Genomic DNA, 24,660 nt, shown 5'->3' on the forward strand with positions numbered 1-24,660 from the left:
AAAAAATGTTCAAGCAGATCTCATGCATTCTTTACCTAGCTTTCCCCAGTGGTAACATCTTGCATAAAGTACAGTAAAATATCACAATTAGGAAACTGACATGCATTGGGCTCCATGCTGGGTGTGGAGACTCAATTCACAGAGTCTGTCAGATTTTACCAGTTTTACCTGCACTTTTGTGTGTGTGCTTTATATTTCCATGTAATTTTATCATATGTGTAGCTTCATGTCACTATCCCACAATTCAGATTCAGGACTGTTCTAAAACCACAAGACTTGGAGTTCCTTGGCTGGCTTGGTTGGTGGAGCATGTGGCTCTTGATCTCAGGGTCATGAGTTCAAGCCCCACATTGGGTGTAGAGATTACTTAAGTTAAATAAATAAAATAAACCACCAGGCTCCTTCTTGCCATCCCTTTGTAGTCATACCAACTCTCTTCCACCTACTCCATTCTTAACCCTTCCACCCACTAATCTGTTTTATATCTCTGTAATTTTATTATTTCAAGAATTATAAAATGAGATCACATAGCATATAACCTTTTGAAACTGGGTTTTTTCATTTACCATAATCTTGAGATCCTTTCAAGATGTTAAGTGTATTAATAGTTTCTTTGTGTTGTTGGGTAGTATTCCATGGTAATGACATACTTCAGTTTGTTTAACCGTACACTTGTTGAAGGACATTTGGATAGTTTCCAGTTTTTGGCTATTACAAATAAGACTTCAATAAGTCAATCGGAGAAGGACAAACATTATATGGTCTCATTCATTTGGGGAATATAAAAAATAGTGAAAGGGAATAAAGTGGAAAGGAGAAAAAATGAGTGGGAAATATCAGAAAGGGAAACAGAACATGAGAGACTCCTAACTCTGGGAAACGAACAAGGGGTGGTAGAAAGGGAGGTGGGCGGGGGGAGGGGGTGACTGGGTGACGGGCACCGTGGGGGGCACTTGATGGGATGAGCACTGGGTGTTATTCTATATGTTGGCAAATTGAACACCAATAAAAAATAAATTAAAAACAAAACAAAAAACAAGTAAGACTTCAATGAACATTTATATATAGGCATTTGTCTGAACATAAGTTTTTATTTCTTTGGGAGTATATCCCTAAGAATGTAATTTCTAAGGCATATGGTAAGTACATGTTTAGTTTTTAAAGAAACTGCTAAACATTTTTTCAGGGTAGATGTACCATTTTACATTTCTACTGGTTGCATATAAATGTGCCCTTGCCAGCATTTGGTATTTTGCTATTTCCTGTTTTGATTATTCTGATAGATATGTAGTGATATTTCATTGTTGTTTTAATTTACATTTCCCTAAGGGCTAATGATATTGAACTTTTTTTCATGTGTTTATTTGCCATTTATATCTCCTCTTCTGTGAAATGTCTGTTCATGTCTCCTAATTTTCTAATTGGATTTTTTACTCTTTTTTGCTGTTGAGCTCTGAGAGTTCTTTTTATATTGTAGATACAAGTTATTTACTGGGCATGTGGTTTGCAAATATTTTTTCCCAGTCTGTAGTTTGTCTTTTATTCTCTTAATAGGGCTGTTGCAGAACAAAATTTATTTTTCCTTTTATGGATTGTGCTTTTGTTGTCAAGGTTCTCTAACTATAGGTTCTAAAGATTTTCTTCTTTCGCTTTTTTCTATGCTTTTTTTTTCTTCCAACATTTTTAAATTCATGAGCCATTTTGAGTTAATTTGTATATAAGGTGTGAAGGTTCATGTTGAGATTCATTTATTTTTTTCTTTCCTTCATTTTGTCCATGGATGCTCAGTAGCTCTAACACCATTTGTTGGAAAGGAACTGCATCATTTTTAACACTATGAAATGACTTTCTTTTTCTAGTTTAAAACTTTCTTGGTGGTGGTGGGGGGTGTCTTGATTTCAACCTTGTGGGCTATTAAGATAACCTTGTTTTGTGAGTATTTACCTAGTATACTTTTGCCCATGGTTTTATTTTCTTCAACTTTGAAACACTCTTATTTTATTTTATTTTTTATTTTATTTTATTTTATTTTATTTTATTTTATTTTATTTTGAAAAACTCTTATTTTATTTTTTATTTATTTATTTTTTTTGAAAAACTCTTATTTTAGATGTTAGTTTATATTATAGAGTTGGGTTTTGTTTTTATGATCCAGTCTGAAAGTTTTTTGCTCTGGTTAGTTTAGCTCACTTACATTTATTGAGAGGAAAGACATTGGTCTAGTTTTTGGAACATAATTTTGTATTTTGCTTTTTTTGTTTTAACTTAAAAATATAGAGTTCTCTAGCTATGTGGTATTTTACTTTACTTTTGCCTGGTTTTTTGTAGGAGATTTGTGTGAGTATCAGGGCATATATTCCCACATTCCAGGCTATCTAGAATTTTCCTTATGATCCAGGATTGAATGTGCTAATTTGTTAGCTTTTATCTTTCCCCAGCCAATAGGGTTAGGCAACTGTGTGTTTTTTCCTAATACAAAACCTCTTTTCTCTCCTGCTGCCATAAAAACAATGTTCTTTGTAAACGGTATTTCCGAATGGTTTCTCTTTAAGCTCTGCCTTTTCTGTTTCATTGTTGGAACCAAATTGAGGAGTTTCTGCCTATAGCATGTGTGGCTTATTCTTGTTATAAACAGGGGCTTTAGGCTTTACACTTTGAGAAGTTTGTCTTGCTACCCCTTTGTGAGATAAATAGATTTCCTTCTGTGCTTGCACTTTTGATCTTCATGATCTCCATTACTTTTGGGAGTCTGCCCACACGTTTTGAGAGTTGGGTTTTAGCTATATCTTATTTTATACCAGGACAGGAATTTTTATTTTTCTTCTCCTTGTTGTTTGGAATATTTCTAAGAAGAGAAGAGGAAATGGAAATTAGGCAGCTATTGTCAAAATAGGAGTCAGTAATAGTATCTTTAATATCTTCACAAAACATGTTGCTCTATTTTCATAAATTATATTTATTAGGAGAGCAAAAACCTTCATTGGAATAACTAGAACTAGATTTATTTTCTCCCTAAATTTTGTTTTAAAAATACGAAAGAATTTCAGTTAATTTGGTCCTAAAGATTAACTATATATGTTCTGTCTCTTCAAGTCTTGAAGGAAATGTGTATTTTATGATAGCTCATTTTCTCCAGCAGTAGTTCTGATAAAAACCAAAAGAAGAACTTCTTGTCCACAAAGGGGGATTTCTGTGCTTTATTTTGGAGTAAGGGAGTATATTTCAATATTCTGCTTTTGTTTTCCTTCCCTTGGAGGCGTGTTCTAGCGAGTTGCTGTGACAGGTCAAAGAGCTTGCTGCCTGTGTTCTTTTCTTGGATTTTGATGAATTCTTGTCTCACATTTATGTCTTTCATTCATTTTGAGTTTATCTTTGTGTATGGTGTAAGAAAGTGGTCCAGTTTCATTCTTCCACATGTGTTTGTCCAATTTTTCCAACACCATTTGTTGAAGAGACTGTCTTTTTTTCCATTGGATATTCTTCCCTGCTTTGTCAAAGATTAGTTTACCATAGAGTCCATTTCTGGATTGTCTATTCTGTTCCGTTGATCCATGTGTCTGTTTTTGTGCCAGTACCATATTGTCTTGTTGATTACAGCTTTATAATACAGCTTGAAGTCCAGAATTGTGATGCCTCCCACTTTGGTTTTTTTCAACATTCCTTTGGGATCTTTCCTGGTTCCATACAAATTTAAGGATAGTTTGTTCCAACTCTGTGAGAAATGCTGCTGCTATTTTGATAGGGATTGCATTGAATGTGTAGATTGCTTTGGGTAGTATAGACATTTCAATAATATTTGTTCTTCCAATCCATGAGCATGGAGTGTTTTCCCATTTCTTGGTGTTTTCCTCAGTTTCTTTCATAAGTGTTCTCTAGTTTTCAGAGTATAGATCCTCCACCTCTCTGGTTAGGTTCGTTCCTAAGTATCTTAGGGGTTTTGGTGCAATTATAAATGGGATCGATTCCTTAATTTCTTTCTTCTGCTTCATTGTTAGTGTTTAGAAATGCACCTGACCTCTGTAAATTGATTTAATATTCTGCAGCTTTGCTGAATTCCTGTATCAGTTTTAGCAATTTTTGAGTAGAGTCTTTTGGGCTTTCTTTCTTTCTTTCTTTCTTTCATTCATTCATTCATTCATTCATTTATTTGAGATGGAGAGAAAGAGCAAGTGTGTGTGTTGAGGCAGGAGGAGGGTTAGAGGGAGAGGGAGAAGCAGACTCTGCTGAGCAGGGAGCCCAATGCAGGGCTCGATCCAAGGACCCTGAGATCATGACCTGAGCCAAATGCAGATGCATAACCAACTGAGCCACCCAGTCTGTTGGGTTTTCCAGAGTATCATGTCGTCTGTGAAGAGTAAGTTTGACTTGATTTCTTCTTCTTCTTCTTTATTTTTTCTTAAGATTTTAGTTATTTATTTGACAGAGAGAGAGAGAGTACAAGCAGGAGGAGCAGCAGAGGGAGAGGGAGAAGTAGGACCCTGGGATCATGACCTGATCCGAAGGCAGCTGCTTAACTAACTGAACTACGCAATCTCCCCATAAAGTTGACTTCTTCTTTGCTGATTTGGATGCCTTTTATTGATTTTTGTTGTATGATTGCTGAGGCTAGGACTTCAAGTGCTATGTTAAACAACGGTGGTAAGAGTGGACATCCCTGCCATTTTCCTAACCTTAGAAGAAAAGCTCTCAGTTTTTCCCTGTTGAGGATGATGCTTGCTGTGGGTCTTTCATATATGGCTTTTATGATACTGAGGTATGTGCCCTCCATTGCTACACATGGAGAGGTTGTTTTTGTTGTTGTTTTTGTTTTATCAAGAAAAGATGCTGTATTTTGTCAAATGCTTTTTCTGCGTCTGTTAGAGGAACATCTAGTTCTTGTCCTTTCTTTTATTAATGTGTATCACATTGATTTGAGTATGTTGAACCACCCCTGTAGCCCAGGAATAAATCCCACTTGGTTGTGGTGAATAATTTTTTTAATGTACTGTTGGATCCTGTTAGCTAGTATCTTGGTGATAATTTTTGTATTCATGTTCATCAGGGATATTGATCTGTAATTCTCTTTTTTAGTGGGGTCTGTGTCTGGTTTTGAGATTAAGGTAATACTGGCTTCATAAAATGAGTTTGGAAGTTTTCCTTCCATTTCTATTTTTTTGGAACGGTTTCAGAAGAATAGACATTAATTCTTCTTTAAATGTTTGGTAGAATTCCCCTGGGAAGACATCTGACCCTGAACTCCTATTTGGTTTTTTTTTTTTTTTTTTTTTTTTAAACTAATTCAGTTTCTGTGCTGGTTATGGATCTGTTCAAGTTTTCTATTTCTTCCTGTTTCAGTTTTGGTAGTTCATATGTTTCTAGGAATTTATCCATTTCTTCCAGATTGCCTAATTTGTTGTCATATAATTACTCATAATACTCTCTTATAATTGTGTTTCTTGAGTGTTGGTTGTAATCTCTCCTCTTTCATTCATGATTTTATTTATTTGGGTCCTTTCTCTTTTCTATTTGGTAAGTCTGGCCAGGGCTTTATTGATCTTACTAATTCTTTCAAAGAACCAGCTCAGTTTCAGTCAGAACCAGGCCAGTTCATTGATCTCTTCTACTGTTTTTTTGATTTCTGTATCATCGATTTTTACTCTAATCTTTATTATTTCTCTTTTCCTGCTGGATTTAGGCTTTATTTGCTGTTCTTTTTCTAGTTCCTTTAAGTGTAAGGTTAGGTTGTGAATTTGAGACTTTTCTTGCTTCTTGAGGAAAGCCTGTATTGCTATGTACTTTCCTCTTAGGACCACTTTTGCTGTATCCCAAAGGTTTTGAACTGTTGTATTTTCATTTTCATTTGCTGCCATGTATTTTTTTTAATTCTTCTTTAATTTCCTGGTGTACTTGTTCATTCTTCAGTAGGATATTCTTTAACTTCCATATATTTGTGGTCCTTCCAGTTTTTTTCTTGTGGTTCATGTATTATAGCAGTGTGGTCTGAAAATATGCATGATATGATCTCAATCTTTTTGTACTAGTTGAGACCTGGTTTGTGAACCAGTATGTTATCTGTTTGGAGAATATTCCATGTGCACTTGAGATGCAGCACAAGAAAATATTTGGAAGGACCACAAAGGTACCCTTGCAATGTATTTCTTTTATAAAATTATGAATAATGTTTGTATATGTATTCTGCTATGTTCTTTGAAGAAAACTATTGTGCTGTATTTACATTGAATTTGAGAGATGACCTTGACAAGTTTGTGATTAGGATCATTCTTTGATTTACTTTTAATATCATTTCATGTCTTACTAATGTAAGGCCCAAAGAATTCTCATAAAATCTTTGAACGGAAGTGTTTAGCTAAGTTTACTTGTAAAGTACTTCCTTGAAGGTAAGTTTTTTTCTCTTCTAGATAGCTTATTCTGTTTAGTAGAGAGGATCCTTCCAGTGTTAAATAATAGGGAAGTAATAGCAGCTTATATTTGCACAATGTGCTGGATTTGTGAAATGTGCTTTTCTCTCAATGCATGGGAATAGACAAATTTTTGGAGTTGATGCTTACTTAGTAAGAAGGGATTCTATAATTTTTGGGGGGGCTGGTTTATAGACCCCTTTCAGAGTGATAAACACAGTGCTCTTTCCAGAGAAATGCACTTATACACAGAAAGGTAATTTCATAATTCTGGGGAACCCTCAGAAGGTCCATGTGTTTTATCTTGAGAACTCTTGAAAGCAGAGGTAGACCTCTGATAGTCTCAAATACAGAAATACTTTCTGATTTTCAAAATATAAAGGGAAGCAATGTACTGAACTCTAACTGGAAATGTATATTTGTTTTCATTTTATATGGCTTTTAATTCACTTACCCTAATGTTGGTTTTTGTTTCTGAATTTTGCTTCCTCTGTAGCATCTGGAGCATAAGAACAGTGCTTATTTTCTTCTTTTCCAAGAGAACAGAAAGAAATAGTAAGTTTAATTTCTAAGTTTTTATAAATACATTTTAAAAAACACCTTCTTATAGTACATTGGTTTGTAACTGAATGGCAGGTTGTGAAATGGTGTATTGAAATGACAATCTTGTAAATACTGAAGGGATTCTATTTACATTTGTGTTATGTTCATCTTGTTTATTCAGAATTTTTTTATACAAAATAGTTCCTTTCATTAATTCATCTTTTAAATTGAGAGAAATTATTTATTAATCTTCACACAAAACTTATGTTATTATAGAGTAGACATCTTTTAATTTGTTAATTAATTGCACCATTCTCTTTAACCTCACAGTTCCTAGGCTTTTGTTTTTATGAAAATATGCAAATTATGATGTTTCCTTCTGTATCTTGTGTACAGATTTTAAAGATTTTCAGGTATAAAAGTATGAGTTATAATTAAGCAAATATATGTGAATTTCATCATAAACGAACTTTGAATGTGACTTCTTTTTTTTGTTTTAACTTTTCATTGTCAAAAACTTCACATACAAAATTATATACACAAAAGGAAAGTGAATAGTATAAGTGCTCATATACTTATCACACAATGTAAATAACTATCAGCTCATGGTTAGCCTTGTTTAATTTTTATCCCCACCCTCTTATCTACATACTATATTTTTTAAGTATATCCCAGTTATATCTATCCATGAAAGGCCTTTAAGAAAATACATTATACAATTATTATCATTAACGTAACATAATATATTATCATATCATATCATACCTAATATCATAAAATATTAAATATATTTTGTTTGTTTGATTCAAATCCAAGTAAGGTTCATATATGACTTTCAAATTGCCCCCCTCACTTATGACTTCTCTTTAACCCAGTGTATGTTCATGGGTTAGCCCAGCGACCATTCCTTGCAGATACTCTTGACACCTTTGCCCCATTTTCCCATTCTATTTGGCAGAAACTGTACCTTATTTAAATACAATTATATTCTTAATCTATGACTGCAAAACTCTTCTGGTTAAAAACTTTTATAAGCTTGGTCTATCCCTGCATCAGAAAAGCTAAATTTCTTTCAAAAGAAATCATAGAAAGCATACTGACTAGACTTATTTTATTTTTAAAAAAGATTATTTATTTATTTATATAAGAGAGAGAGCAAGGAGGAGGGGAGAAGCAGAGGAAGGGGGAGAAGCATGGAGGCTGGATCCCAGGACCCCGGGTTCATCACCTGAGCCAAAGGCAGATGCTTAACTGGCCGAGCCACCCAGGTGTCCCTGACCAGACTTATTTTAAATCTATGATAGTAAATATTAAATGTATACTCTGTACTACTACATGGTCCTATTTCATAGTTCCCTAGAAAATTCACTTTTTTCTCTTTGAGAGTATTTCTTGATATTGTATTTCTCTTCAGATCACTAATATCTGCCTTCCTGCAAATAAACAAAAACCAAACCAAAATAAAACCAACCAATGAGTCAACTAAATAAAAATTCAAAATTCACAAACAAACAAAACCCACAAAAATCTACCTGGCAACTCATGGAGAAAATAGATGTAAATAGATGAGAGCTACTGCCACCACCAAATATATCCAGTTAGCTCCATCTGATACTCAGTATGTTAGCATCCTTCAGTGGTAGTCTGGAAGACTGAACTTGATGCCATCTATGGCTAAGCTCTCCATTTATGCTTTGGATTCTGGATACTCTGGCCATCTCAAGGACTTTGTTCTTGCAGTTATCTCTTCCTGCAATTACCTTCTTTTGTGTTATCTCTTTCTCTTGGGTTGTCTCTATTGGTGTATAATCTCACTTCCACATAGTTGTGGGGGGAAGGGTGGGCAGGACTCGATTTTGACTTCATATTCCCTTTAATCTACTATGCATTTCTCTCTCCCCTTCAAAGTCCTATCATCTCTACCTCCACAATTATCTTGCATCTGACCACTTCTAATATGCTTTACTACTACTACTTTGTAATTCAGGTCATTGTCCATCTCCTACCTGTAATAGGAATGACTTCCAAACCAGTCTATTTTTAAGGTATAAAATAGTTGTATCTTTCCTGCTTCAAATTTTTATTTTTATTATTTTTTTTAAGATTTTATTTATTTACTCATGAGAGAGACAGAGAGAGAGAGGCAGAGACAGGGAGAGGGAGAAGTAGGCTCCATGCAGGGAGCCCAATGTGGGACTTGATCCCAGGTTTCCTGGATCACACCCTGGGCTTAAGGCAGCGCTAAACCACTGAGCCACCTGGGCTGCCCATTGCTTCAAATTTTGTAATGGTTTCCCGTGACAGCCAGAGTAAATCTGAATTCTTTACTCCTACTTTCTGGCGTATGCCTATTCTCTAACTTCATCTCTTTCTACTCTTCATCTTTCACTTATGCTCCACCACACTGGCTATCTTTTTGTCCTACAGACAAATTTTAATTCTCTGAACCTCAGTTTCCTAATTTGCAAAGTGGAAACATGTATTATCATCATCATCATACACATGAAATATTTGTTTTAGAAGGATTATTATGAGTACTAAGTGAAACTATGCCAAAGTATATAAAAATTGCGAAGTGTTAACACACGAGGGCTGATGGTACTGATTTTTCTTTTCTATTCCTTATTCTTTTTTATTTTTCTTGTCTTTTTAATTTGTCTTGTTTTAATGGATTAGGACTCAGTATAATAGTGAGTTGAAGTGGAAATAGCAGATTCTTTGTCTAGTTTCTAATTCTCAGTGGAAAAGCTTTTATTTTTTTACCATAAAGTATGATATTTGCTGTGCTTTTAAAAAATATTGGTACTTACTATCATATTAAGGAAATTAAGCTTATGATGTTGTTTCCAGTGATATTTGGTAATACAGCAGAAGGACAGGAAGAAGTTTAAAACAAAATGTTCTCTGACCTCATGGAACTAACAAAATAGTGGAAAATACAAAAAAATCTCTTCTTAAAAGAGTGCTTGGAAACACTTCTCTAAGCAAATTAAATGTATGAATATTTTAACTTATAAATAGACACATCAGGACATAGTTATTATATAAAAGGGTTGCTTTAAAAATTATTTCAGGGATCCTTTTATTTAAAAAAATTTAATTCATTTGAATATGTATTACATGTACATTTAAAATAGAACTCATAAAAGATTATCTTACAGTCCTACATTTATTTTTTTAGCGTAAAAACTCATAGCATAAAGTCAATTGTAGTATATATATATTTAAGCCTGAAGCTATTGATTGTGTTCTTGCTTTCTTTTTTTTTTTTTTTTAAAGATTTTACTTATTTATTCATGAGAGACAGAGAGAGAGATAGAGAGAGAGAGAGAGAGGGGCAAAGACACAGGCAGAGGGAGAAGCAGGCTGCATGCAGGGAGCCTGATGTGGGACTCAATCCCAGGTCTCCAGGATCAGGCCCTGGGTTGAAGGTGGCGCTAAACCGCTGGGCCACCAGGGCTGCCCCTGTGTTCTTGCTTTTTGTTCTCTTTTAGTTTTATTTCCTTTTTTTCTATACCTTGGACCTAGTATAGAATAAGAGTTGGTAAACCATAGCCTGTGGGCCAAGTCCTGCCCACCACTTTTACATGTCATGATTTAAGAATGATTTTCAAATTTTTAGATCATTGAAAAATTCAAAAGAATATTTTGGGATATTACATTAATATTAAATTCAAATTTCTGTTTTTATTGGAGCAAAATGCTGCCCATTCACTTAAATGTTGTCTGTAACTCCTTTCATCCTACAATGGCAGAGTTAAGTAGTTGTGATAGACTATGTGGTGCTCTCAACACTTCAGACTGTTGCAGGATGTACTACAAATCACAGTGACACAATTATAACTTGACATTTCATGTGCCATATATAGTGACAATTTTATATTTTCAAAATTACCACTGTATACTCATCATGAAAAAAACAAAAGAAGAGAAGATTTAACTTTGAATGTTGCATTTTTAGGGCATAGTAGACCGTGGGTTGTTTTGTTATCAAAACATAAAGCATTGTGTTTATTATTCAATGACATTATAGTTGTGCTCGAAGAATAAAAATATACATTGATAGTACCAAACCAAGTACTCATATTCCCAACTCACAGAATAGCAATGGTCATAAGAATTAGAATTTTAAAAATGGAATATCTCATCATAGCTGAATTCTTCATAAAAATAAAAAGTGAGAGGTGCCTGGGTGGCTTCATACATTAAGTGACTGTCTTCTGCTCAGGTCATGATCCCAGGACTGTGAGCCCCGTATCAGGCTCCTGGCTCAGTGGGGAGCCTGCTTCTCCCTTACCTCTGCTACTCCCTCTGCTTGTACTCTCTCTCTCCTTCTCACAAACAAACAAACAAACAAACAATCTTACCAAAAAAAAAAAAAATGAAAATGGAGCTTCAACCAAATAAGTTTCTGATTGGCCTATTAGTGAAGCAGAGAAAGTCATTTATTTACCAATAGTGAATTAATTATTGTTTGATTACAGCAGCTGAAAAAAATATATTCAGAGAAAGTATATTTGCTTAGTTAGTAAGTAGCCTTTTGGCAAGAATAATTGCTTGAAGAACAGAATATTGGAAGCAAGATAGTTTAAAAATATGGCAAATGATTTTGAGTGATCTTTCTTGGATCTGATACTGCTCAATTGTAGTAGACACAGGAAAAAGACACAGGAAAAGATACTCAGCATCACCAATCATCAGGGAAATGCAAATCAGAACTACAGTGAGATATCACCTCATATCTCTTAGAAAGGCTAAAATTAAAAAAGATAATTTGGTTAGGATGTGGAGAAAAAGGAACTTTTGTGTACTGTTAGCTGGAATGTAAATTAGTACAGCCACTGTTGAGAATAGTATGGAGATTTCTTGAAAAATTAAAAATAGAAATACCGTATGATCCAACAATTCAACTATTGGGTATTTACCCAGAAAAAATGAAAACACCAACTTAAAAACATATATGCACCTTGTGTTTATTGCAGCACTATTTACAATAACTGCAGAAGTAATCTAAGTGTCCATCAGTAGACAAATAGATAACACACACAATGGGATATGAAGGATGAGATTGTGCTGAGACATTATGGATAGACTTAGAGGGTATTATGCTAAGTGAAATAAGTCAGACTGATAAAGACAAATAACATAATTCCATTCATAGGTGGAATCTAAGAAACATGAGTAAACAAAAAGCAGAATCAGATTTGTAAATACAGAGAATAAACTGATGATTGCCAGAGGAGAAAGGAGTCGGGGATTGGGCAAAATGGATGAAGAGGGGTGAGGGACATAGACCTCCAGTTATGGAATGAGTAGGTCATAGGACTAAAAGGCACAGAATAAAGAATACAGTCAATGAAATTGTATTAGTGATGTAATGGGACAGATGGTAGCTACACTTGTGAACATAGCATAATGTATAAACTTGTCAAATTAGTTTCAGTATACCTGAAACTAATGTAGCATTGTGTGTCAACTATAATAAAAAAAAAAAATGCATGAAGCAGAAAAAGGCCTATTTGGATTAATTTGCAAACTTGTGAAACTGTAAGGTGTTTTCATTTTGTGGTTATTCATTGTGTTATGTGGCAGCAGGTACTTTTCCGAGCGTATTTGAACTACCATAAGTTAGTAGTGTCAATGGAGAATTTTATTTACTCTCAAGAACTTAACCATTGTCAGTTATGTGGACTTTAATCATAAATAGAAGCTGAATATCTTAACCTGCCGGTACAGTTTTATTGTGATGTTTTGAGCTCAGGGCATAGATTGTAGTATTTGTGTACGAGAAGAACCACCTTCAACCACTATGATTGAATGTTGACTGACTTTGGAAAATTAGCTTTTGTTGCAGAGTTGACAATGGTTCTTAAGGAGTTCAGCCTAAGATTGCAAGACAAACAATCCTTATATGCAAAACCTATAGTGCTATAAAGTCATTTAGAAAATAAATGTCATTGTATTGACACAAAATAATTTTTTTAAAAAGACTTGGGGGCAGCCCGGGTGGCTCAGCGTTCAGCGCCGCCTTCAGTCTAGGGCGTGATCCTGGAGACCCAGGATCCAGTCCCACGTTGGGCTCCCTGCATGGAGCCTGCTTTTCCCTCTGCCTGTGTCTCTGCCCCCCACACCCCCCCACCCCCGTGTCTCCCATGAATAAATAAATAAAAACATCTTAAAAAAGTAAAAAAGACTTGGAAAAGCAAGAAGCAAGATCCTCATTCCCCCTGAAATTTGTAGTAAATACATGATCTGAGCTGAAACTATAGTTCCAGCAGTGTTTTTCACACTTGATCTTAGCCAAAAGAGAAACGACCCAACAGTGTTTTTCAGACTTCAAGAAGTACAAAGGAAATTTCTGTATTTCAAAATTTGTTTAACTATACAATTGAGGAGCTTCCACTTATCTTCAATTGAAAGTGATTAATTTGCAATATAATGACAAGAAAAGGCGAATATCAATAGACGAGTTAAGTAGTCTATAAATGCCTTCCAAACAATGAATTTACTCAATTAAAATCATGGTCTTGTGGACTGATTTCAGTATTTAGCAGTACCTATATGTCTGAAAAACCATTTTCAAAGAATCAAATGTATAAAATCTCATGACAGATCAACATCAACGTGCTAATATTTGCAATCATTTTTGATGATAAAGAACACTAACTTTGAACCTCATTTAAATGTTATCTCCCCACCCAAAAGAAAATAATTCGATTCTTTTAAGTGATAGATCTGTGTTACAAAAAAAAATTTAACTCAATTATTATCGTATTGAATTTTGTCAATAAAGATTTGTGGAAATCTGTTTACTTTTTTGTTTTATTTTTATTTTTATTTTTTTTACCTTTTTGTTTTAAAAAGTACTGACTTAGTTTTGCCTTTTGGCCCATAATGCCTAAAATATTTAACTTTCTGGCCCTTTTAGAAAAAGTTTGCCGACTTCTGGATTAAGGGATAAATATTTGGCTTGGCCTTATATAACTATAGATGTCTATTCTCTTTAAAGATGTTAGCAGGCTTTCCCCCCCCATTAGTAATAAGTCTGCTAGCACATTAAAAACTAAAATATTAAAATATAGTACAGTCTTTGTATAAGTTTGTATTTGTATTTTGCATAAATAATATACTTTGATTTGATTTGAGTATTCAGATATTTGCTACCCCAGAACTTAAATGAAGAAATAATAATTTTATCTATAAATTTAATTAAATTAAGAATAATTATTTAAATTCTATTTGATAAAATGTATAGGTCTTTTTAAAATTTGAAAGGTGTTTTATTCTATATAAAGTCAATTTTTTCTCTACTTGTAACATATAGGCAACAATATGAAATATATATGTATAAAGTTTGATATAATTTTTATCTGTACATGTCAGTAAAAAATTCTAAAAGTTTTCTTGTGGATGCTTAATGTATATCATTTGGCATACTATTTTTAAGATATCTAATCTTAATACCTGATTTAGCTTTGATTTATTAATTAAATCTTTTTTTTTCTAGATGAAGCACTGGATGATTTAAAATCCCAGAAGAAAAAAATAGTAAGTTAACTTATTTAAAATTAATTTACATAGGACAAATATATTGAGAACTGAATAAGTAATGTTTATCTGTTTAAGTAATGACGATCCAAGTAACAAGTATGCTTTTAGATAGTGTTTTAATGATGAAGCTAAATTCTGAATATTTTTGCTAGTTAATAATGATGGGAAAAGTAGTTATATGGACTTTTTTGAATTTGAGAATCTATGCGATTGGAAGTCAGAAGCAAGTAAATAATATTGGAGGACTCAATGAGGCACATGGGTAAAAAATGGGTATCCAGATTATTAGGATTGAAAAAGTATCAAACATCTACTTATGTCCCTTCTCAGGTTTTCTGGACAGAATAAGGCTAAGTAAGGCTAGGAGAGAGAGAGAATAAAAAAGATTGGTTGTAAAAGTCAAATTTTACATGAAAAGAGTGAAGAAAGGGTGAAAGAATTTTTTTCTTTCATTTTCTATAAGCAGCTCTGATCACATGGGTATCTCTTATGGGGCCAGTTATATGTGTTCTTAAGATGTTTGGAAAGGGGGCCAAGCATAAGAGAAGAAGGGCCTTAGATATTTAGAGGATGATATATCATACTCACTAATAAGCGAATTGAACTTGGTGTTTGACTTAAATTTACATTTTTTTAATATAATTATTTTTGAAGTATGAAAATGGTAATTGATAGCAAGGGCATGTTATGTAGAAACTTATTTAACAAAATTTAATCAGATGCATATGACCAATGTATTTTAGTGTAACATGTAATAAGTAACAATTATATATGAAACTAATAAAAATTATGAAATTTAAGATTAATGTTAAAAGTTGTTCTGTGAGGGTGCCTGGCTGGCTTGGTCAGTAGAACTGACTCTTGATCTTGGGGTTGTGAGTTCAACCTCCACATTGGACCTAGAGCTTACTTAAAAAAAAATGTTTTGTCGATCCTGAAGACCCGGGATCGAATCCCACATCGGGCTCCCGGTGCATGGAGCCTGCTTCTCCCTCTGCCTGTGTCTCTGCCTCTCTCTCTCTGTGACTATCATAAATAAATAAAAAAATTAAAAAAAAAAAAAAAAGGGGGGGATCCCTGGGTGGCGCAGTGGTTTGAGTGGTTTGGCGCCTGCCTTTGGCCCAGGGCGCGATCCTGAAGACCCGGGATCGAATCCCACATCGGGCTCCCGGTGCATGGAGCCTGCTTCTCCCTCTGCCTGTGTCTCTGCCTCTCTCTCTCTCTCTGTGACTATCATAAATAAATAAAAAAATTAAAAAAAAATGTTTTGTGAAATGGTAATAAAGACACTGGTCTTGAGGACTTAAGTACTTGAAAAGTATAGAACTTTAATCCCGAAATGATTTCTTACTTGTTTGAGCTTCTTCAGTGTTCAGTGAGTTATTTATAAACATTGCATTGACATTTTTCCTGGCTCTGAAACATGGAAATATTATATCTTACTATATTTCTTGCATTTTGTACATCATATAACAGCCAGAAATTCAAAGTGAGGAAATACCAATGGTTCTCAGTAATATAGAAGTTGTGATGTGATTGGTTTGGTTTGCTAATGTGATAAAAGGAAGAGCTGATAGAGGTGGTTGGAGCCAAGCTCCACTTTGTACCAAAATGGAGAATTTTTTATTAAAGTAGAAAATACAGGGAGGAAGACAAAGAAAAAAGAAGAAAATTAAAAAAAATTTAAGTGAGGAGAAGCTGACCAAATGTCAGTTCAATTATATCACTAGAAAGCGAATCTTGGAGAGCAGGTGATTGGGCAAAAACTTAATAGAGTAACAGAGCAGACTTGGAAAACTCTGTGAAAAGACAAGCCGAACAATCTGCTTCTTTAATAGCCTTTGAAGGAATCACGACATAAAGATGCTTCATCTAGGCCTAACAGTCGGAAAATTCAGTTCAGGTGTCAACACCTGTCTATATTTAAATGGTTCAAGAGGTGTCAATATTACAGAATAGTTTAGTATGTCATATTTCTTGCAGTATAATTAAAGAAAAAATAAATTGGTTGCTCCAACTCATTTTATTAATTAGGGAACACAATTTGCTTTGACTTGATTGTTGTTAGTTATAATACTGTTGCTACTGGGAACTAGTCCCTGGCCTTTCTTACTCAATCTCTTAACAGAGCTGCTTTGTTTGAGTTGCTTTATACTTTGTTTATACTTTGTTTACACTTTGTTTAGAACAATAGGTGTTAAGGGTGAGTTAGTAAGGAGCACAATGCTTGTTTATGATTGTGCTGGTAATGAGAGGAAAAAGAAGGGGCACTCTGATCTTATTCATTGATATTTCATTTTAAACTCCACATTTTTTAGCTTTAAAAATACTTTTATTATTGAAATGCGTCTAAGAAAATAACTGTCAGTCTAAAATTGTCCAATTCCTATCTCTCCTCTTTCTTTCTTTTTAAAAATTTTTATTTATTTATTAGAGAGAGAGAGAGATCACCGAGAGAGGGGTAGAGGGAGAAACAGACTCCCCACTGAGCAGAGAACTCGATCAGGGGCTCAATCCCAGGACCCTGAGATCATGAGCTGAGCTGAAGGCAGATGCTTAACTGACCAAGCCAACCAGGCACTCCTGTCCCTCTCTTTCAATAATAAAATGAATACAAATTATATTTATTACATGACATTTTATGAAAGGTCGTTTCCTTAGGGATCTATCTTTATTTTGAAAAGGTTTGCAATATGATTTGTGTAAGTGTAATGTGTAAGAATGAACATGAGTTATCAATTGATTAAAAAGTTAAATTATTTTAGGAAAATTGGTATCTTGACAATATTTTAAATTTAAGAACTTAATGTAAGTATTATTAAAATAAAGCTAGGAATTAATCTTTAATTAATCTTAAAAACTCCCAAGTCTAGATGTGTATATTTTGCTACTAAAACAAACATTCAGTTTTTTAAAATTACTGTTTAATAGATAATCCTTTTGCATCCATGAGCATTTCATGAAAACAGTTCAAAATCGGATCCATCAGAACACATGAGTTTAAATTTAAGTGGCTTCATGAAAATGCTGTACTTTGTCAAGCATAGTATTTCTTATTTTTTAAAGATTTTATTAATTTTTTTTTAGAAAGAGAGAAACTGCGCTCATGCATGCATGAGTGGGGGTGGGATGGGGAGTGGCAGACTAGCAGAGTGGGAGGGAGGAAAAGGAAGGGGAGAGAATCTCCAGCAGGCTCCAGAGGCGGGCTGGATCTCACAACCCTGAGATCATGACATGAGCAGAAACCAAGAGTCAGTCCCTCAACTGACTATGGCACCCAGGTGTACCTTAAGGAGAGTATTTTGCGTGGTAATTCCTTTCTGGCATTTCTCAGGAAATTCATGTTTTTCTAAATTCTGAAGGGCACCTTGGTGGCTCACTGGTTGAGCATCTGCCTTTAGCTCAGGCCGTGATCCTGGGGTCCTGAGATCCAATCTCCACATTGGGCTCCCTGCAGGGAGCCTGATTCTCCCTCTACATATGTCTCTGCCTTTCTCTGTGTGTCTCGTGAATAAGTAAATCAAATCCATCAGTCAATCAATCAATCCTGAGAAAAATCAGTTGAGATATTAGAACACGGGAGGAAGTGTTATAATTCTGAGTATTATAGCTTAACAATTAACTACAAAATGTTACTGGTTCAAAGGAATCTACTAACGCTGGTTGAAGGAAAGAGCAAGAAATGCTGATATTCTGAGCTCTAGGTTAATATGGACATTTGTGGGAGCAGGACAGGAGCATGTAGTAGAGAAATCTTACAATCTAATTAATCTGTCTTGCTTTTGTGGCCATATTATGTTTTATGGGCCCTGTCTCTTGTTAATGGTGAAATTTTTTTGCAAATAAGTAATAATAACCTTATACTCATGGTATGTTTTATGTATAATCCTGTTAATGACATTACATGAAATAAATTTTGGAAGCAAAAAAGTCCTTAAATTAGCAAGTTCAGCATGTAATTCTGTGTAGTGCTGTTCACCTCACGAGAAGTTTCAAATGTTATATTTTTATATTACCCAATAATGTTTGCTGCCATTTTCTAGTATTTGAATATTCACTCTAGGCTCCAGATCTTTGTAAATACTTTAACAGAAGAAATGCAGAGAGAAAAGATGGGACTATTATTGTGGAATACTGCTGTATGAAATCAGAAAATGATATAAAATCTGAACTAGTAAAAACAGTATTGATTTCAGCAGTAGAACCAAAATCAGGGTAAGCAGACAGTATTTTCATAATTGTAAAAAGATGAGTTTAAATAATGCAACATGTACCCTAATGCTCTGAGTTGAATATGCTTTGGGGCACACTCCTAATAATTTGACCGAAGTTAATATATAACAAAATAAATTTTTCTAAATCTAGAGTTTTTGCCATGCAGCAAAGATGAAGAATATTGGATAGAACAATTGATGCTTTGTGTGTTTTAAAATTTTAAGAATGATAATTTAAATATTAAATATTTGTATGATTACCTTTTAAAATTAAAATTTTTTTTTCTGACATTTGTGTTAATGTTCCCTTCTTTTAGTGTTGTCCATGATGGAATGTCTTAATCAAGTAGAAATAATTTTTACATGTTATTGAAATATATAATCTTGGCAAAATATTGATTCATAATGAAATGTGATTATTTTGTTTTTTAAATAAAAAGCTCAGAAACTTTTAGTATAATGTATCACAGAAGAACAGTTCATTCGTTGTTATATCATTCATTACTATTTAACATATAAAAAATATTATGAAAAACAGAGTACAACAAAATTGGGATCATCTAAACTGAGTCCAGCCGGCTATAAATCTAAATATAAATTTTTTCACCATAAAAAAAAAAAAAAAAGAAAAAAAAAAAAAGAAAAACAGAGTAATGTGTTTTAGGGGATTCTGAGTATCAAATTTTCATTCCTAAATCCTGGGATTAATATGTTGGGTATTTGGAAACACTGCTGTTTTCAGACCCATTCTGAATAATCTGAGTATATTAAACAAAGATTATGTATTATTGTATTAGGTACTATTGTAGATTCTTTCTCTTACATTATTATATATTTAAGTGCCTAACAGTGCTATGAAGAAAATATTAATGTATTTGCTTTACAAAAAGAGAAACTGAGGCTACTTAAATTGCTCAAAATCTTTTTAAGTAATTAAGAATGGGGATGTGCTTTGAACCTAGATTTTTTTTTCTGACTTCAGAGTTTCAAGTTTTTTTTTTTTTTTTTTTTTTTTTTATTCTATCAGAATGTCTCTATTTGAAACAAGTTATTCACTTAAAATGTATGGATGGATACATGTGTGTTAAGCTATTATGTGAAAAATTTTTGTTAGAAAAGGAGAATAGTTTACATACATCTTTTAGTGCTTTAGTTTATTGAAGATACTTTACATGAACATAGATATAAATATTTGCTGAATGATGTACCAGGTATTACATTCATTTGATGAAGTGGCATTTTGATTTTGAGTTTTGTGTGTTGTTTCAAAGATCACAGTTGTATCTAATCTTTTTAAGCCTAGCAGTCCTCTTCATCTAGAACTGTGCTGTCCACATCAGTAGCCAAAAGCCCCATGTATCTTTTGAATTACATTGTTTAAAATGGAATAAAACTACAATTCCATTCCTCAGTTGCATAAGCAACATTTGTTATATATGGCATAGTGGTTACTGTATTAAGAACATATAAACCATTTCCATCATTATGTAAAGTTCTATTGCTAAACATTGGCCTAAAACATCAAAAATTAATTTGTAGAGATCAGGGTTGTAGTTCATTGATATTCCATGTAGATTATGTTGATTTAGGGATATATGGTATCATGTCCTCTTTCTATCTTGATTCCCAGTTTTTTCTCAACTCTAAAGTGAACTGCAAACATTTCCTTTACATCAGAACATTAAACCTGTTTGTTTAGAGAATTTATCATGATTTTGAAATAATTAGGAAAATGTTTTAGTTTCACTAAACCAAGGTTAATAAATCATTCATCTAAGTACTTAGCTTCTTAAATGTTGAATTGAGTTTTTAATGAGGAATCCATTAACTATGATTGGGTAACATATTTTTAACTGTATTCTTAACTTGGTAAATGTGCTCTGTGTTGTATTCTAAAATAAATGACCTTTGGAATAAATATGACATTTAATGAATCTAAATGGCTATCAGTGGTCACTGAGAAGGAAAAGATCCCATTCCAATTTTTGCAAAGCATTTTCTTCTATACATTAGCTATTTGTCATAATATGACTGCCTTGTACTAAAATTAAATTTTTTCTGATATTGGGCCATAACTGCTAAAATGATACTTTACTAGTTATTGCTTTTTAAATTAAACCCTGTATTTAGCCATAGAGTGACTTGTGTGTATTGTAAATAAAATGCTGTAACAATGAACTGTTTTAATTACAGTCCCTAGTGTGAGTATAGAACTCAGTAAAATTTTTACTTAAATTCTTACTGTGTTTTTTTCCCTCTAAAGTTGTTTGAATCTAAGTAAAAAAGGGGGAGCTTCAGCTTTTAAAGTCATTTGTTCAAATTCCATGGCTGTTCTCCCAGCTAGTGAGTTTTCACTGCATTTGCAGCAAGCTAATTGCTTCTGCTAATAAATAATCTAAAATCGATGCTGACAGCAGTTAATTGGCACAGAGATTTTATTTTGTAAAGCTCTTGGCTAACGACCTTCTTTAAATTAATAGCATTAAGTGCTATGAGGAAATAAATCTGAGGAATTGCCTGTCATTTGCTTGTCATGTCTAATAACTTCCAATAATGATGGCTGATAGATTTTTGCACATTCCATTATTGAAGTTGGTGCATGTAATTATTCTCCTCATTATATGTAAACAATTAGCTGTATTTGGTATTTCCTTGCAGTAAAGCTGTTAAATACAAGTAACATATTAGGGGTTAGAAGCCATTTTAAAATCTGGATTTTAATTATTTGAATGTAGGAAGTATTTGATGCTGTCTGGATATATTATATGCTGTTTATTTTAACCATTGTACTTGAATACTTTCGGAATAGGACTTATAAAAATAAGTAGTGTGTATGTTTTCAAGTGTGACAATTTATGGAAATTTTTGTTCATAGCTTGAAGAAGTCATGGAAAAAGAAACTTATAAAACGGCTAAATTAATTCTTGAAAGGTTTGATCCAGACTCAAAGAAAGCAAAGGTAAGACTGTTATATCAGTGCTATTTATAAATAGTGCATTGTAGTAGGTCACTGTAATAACATTATTGTAATTGACAGGAGTTTGAGCCGCCATCTGCTGGAGCAGCTGTAACTGCAAGACCTGGACAAGGTAAATAACTTTGTAGAAACTGCTGCTGCTGTTGGAAAGATCCATATTTATCCAAGTGAGTTCAAAAGTGTGATAGAGGTGTGTAAAAACTTATGTAGAATGCTTTTATGTTAATTTATATTTGGTAATATGAGTTATGACTTGGAGTGGATGGCAATAAGTTCATTTCATTTTGATTTTTCAGGAATATGTTGATAAGTAAAAGATGTTATCCATTGAGATTAAATATATAATTGGTTTTAAGCTTTTGAAATTAAAATAATTTCAACAGTATTTTATAAGTTTTTTTCCCCTGTTCAAATAAGGATCTTTTAGAATACCTTATGAAAATTCTTAAAGGGCACCTCAGTGGCTCAGTCAGTTAAGTAGGATTTGGTTTATAAAAATATAAGCCTGATGTTTTGATGAGTGTAAAAGTTTATGTATGATTAAAATAAATTAGGCATAGATACTTGCACTGAACTCCTGCCTTCATAACCGATTTAAGTTTTTTACAATTTATACTTCTTTTTAGTAATTTTTAAAAGAGTTTGGTCTATAGGCCAGGTTTCTATCATTTTTACAGTATTTTGTATAACTGGCACTAACTTTTCAAAAATACTTTTTAAATAACTTTAGGAAATAATATTTTTTAAATGTGATATTTTGTGGAAAGCAGTTGCTGTTACTTAAAAAAAATCTGTTCTTTCAGTAAAAAAAAGAAAAGTATGACCTCTTTACTGACATTCTTAAGTACTTATTAATATTTAGGCAACATCATTTCCTTGAAGAATTTAAATTCATTTTTCCTTAGAAGCTTTTGAAATCCAAATACATTTTTTCCTTCTGATGTCGTATTGTAGTTATAGAAAAACCATTGCTGGTCTCTCTGCTCTTGATCCCTGTGGCATTGCTTTTGGATATCCTTTTAGGGAGAATTAACTCTTAGCTATACCATAAATGAGCTATTCGTTTAAAAGAACGTGTTAAATAATTCTTAAGTGTAAACGCCATGGGGAATACAGAGATGAATATAATATGGTTTTTGACCTTAAGCTTATAAGCTTTTTTTTTCTTTAAAAAATATTTCTTCTGACATGAGAGACTCCTAAGTCTGGGAAACGAACAAGGGGTAGTGGAAGGGGAGGTGAGTGGGAGGAGGGGGTGACTGGATTATGGGCATTGAGGGGGGCACTTGATGGGATGAGCACTGGGTGTTATACTATATATTGGCAAATCAAACTCCAATAAAAAAATATACAAAAAAAATTTCTTCTGGAGTGTCCTATTCTAGTATTACTAGTTCTTCTAGGTCTGTAGTAATTAATTGCTGTTTGGAATTTTTTCCTTATTTTAAAAAATTCTAAACTATATCTCAACTTCATTCTCCTTTTTGAGAGTTATAATTGAGTTCTGTTGTTTAATCTTTTCAGATCTCTTTTAGGTTCCTTTCATTTTGTAGGTGACTTAGTCATACATTCTACTAATGTTTAAGTTCTGCATTCCTGTGAGTTTAGTCAAATATTTATGTCTTTGCTTGAACCATTGTTCATTTTTTCCTTCCTTCCCCTCTTTCTCTTCTCTCCCTCTCTTTTCCTTTTTTTCTTGTCTTGTTTTTGAACTGAAATAGAAAGGGGAAAAAAAGGTACTAAATATATATATGTGTATGTATATGTATATATATATGTATCTCATGCAAGAAAGCTAGTAAAAATTATATATGTTCTTATTTTAATAACTCTCTTGCTTGATTGCTGAACCAGAACTGTGAATCATGTATAGACGATATCTTTTATTTTTTATTATGTAGTGTTAATGATATATTACATTGATATTGATTATAAAATTTGAAAATAGTATTCATCGATTTGCTTAAGTTTATTACTAAAAGGAATATAATATGTACTGGAAATAATACTAACCTGACCATCTCTTCTTTTTTAATAAGGTTAATATTTTAGAATATTTTTAGATTTACAGAAAAATTGCAAAGCTAGTACAAAGAATTCCCATATAACCTTGTACCAAGTATCCTCTGTTACCATCTTACATTAACATTTGCTAAAATTAATGAACAGATATTGATTCACTGTTATTAACTTAAAGTCCAGTTTATTCAGATTTCCTTAGGTTTTTTTTTTTTTCCTTTTAAGATTGATTGATTGATTCATTCATTCATTCATGAGAGACACACAGATAGAGACAGAGACATAAGCAGAGGAAGAAGCAGGCTCCCTGCCGGGAGCTGGATGTGGGACTCAATCATAGGACCCCAGGATCATGACCGGAGCCAAAGGCAGATGCTCAACCACTGAGCCACCCAGGCACCCATTTCCGTAGTTTTTTTTTTTCTTTAATTTTATGTCCTTTTTCTGCTTCAGTATCTCATCCAGGACACCATCTTACATTTAGTTGACATGTCTTCTTAGACTTTTTTGGCTGTGCCAGTTTCCCAGACTCCTTGTTTTTCATTGATCTACAGTGTAGTCCTGACTCCTTTTTAAATAATTTTTTCTTCTTAAATTCTTTTTAAAGAGTTTTTATCGGTGGGTGCTTAGTCTTAGAAAACATTACTAAATGTTATCATTTAGTATGAAGGAATAAAAACATAAAAGTAGATATATGTGTATATATATATATTTACATTTAATAGAATGATATGGTGCTTAGGTGCATAGCATTTATTCTAGTTCTGGAGGAATCATAGACTGAGAGATGGGAAAGCTTTGTCCTTAGTAAATTAAAGAAATTTGGGGCATCTGTGTGGCTTAGTTGGTTAAGCATCTGACTCTTGGTCTCAGCTTGGGTCTTGATTTCAGGGTTCTGAGTTCAAGCTCTGTGTTGGGCTCCATGCCAAGCTTTTAAAAAAAAGTAATGAAGTTTGGA

At 33.2% G+C, this 24,660-nt stretch overlaps 1 protein-coding gene across 5 annotated transcripts in view; it reads left to right on the forward strand.

The window, feature by feature from the left end:
• Window positions 1-24,660, forward strand: part of LNPK (lunapark, ER junction formation factor) — an 88,968-nt gene that overhangs the window by 20,664 nt on the left and 43,644 nt on the right. For all 5 annotated transcript variants that reach the window (XM_077883145.1, XM_077883147.1, XM_077883148.1 and 2 more), the window contains 4 exons: window positions 6,895-6,953; window positions 14,449-14,489; window positions 21,582-21,665; window positions 21,744-21,795. In XM_077883145.1, the coding sequence (XP_077739271.1) occupies window positions 6,895-6,953; window positions 14,449-14,489; window positions 21,582-21,665; window positions 21,744-21,795 (236 nt within the window). The remainder of the gene's footprint in view (window positions 1-6,894; window positions 6,954-14,448; window positions 14,490-21,581; window positions 21,666-21,743; window positions 21,796-24,660) is intronic.

This window comes from Canis aureus, chromosome 34 (assembly GCF_053574225.1).
Source record: "Canis aureus isolate CA01 chromosome 34, VMU_Caureus_v.1.0, whole genome shotgun sequence".
Lineage (NCBI taxonomy): Eukaryota > Metazoa > Chordata > Mammalia > Carnivora > Canidae > Canis > Canis aureus.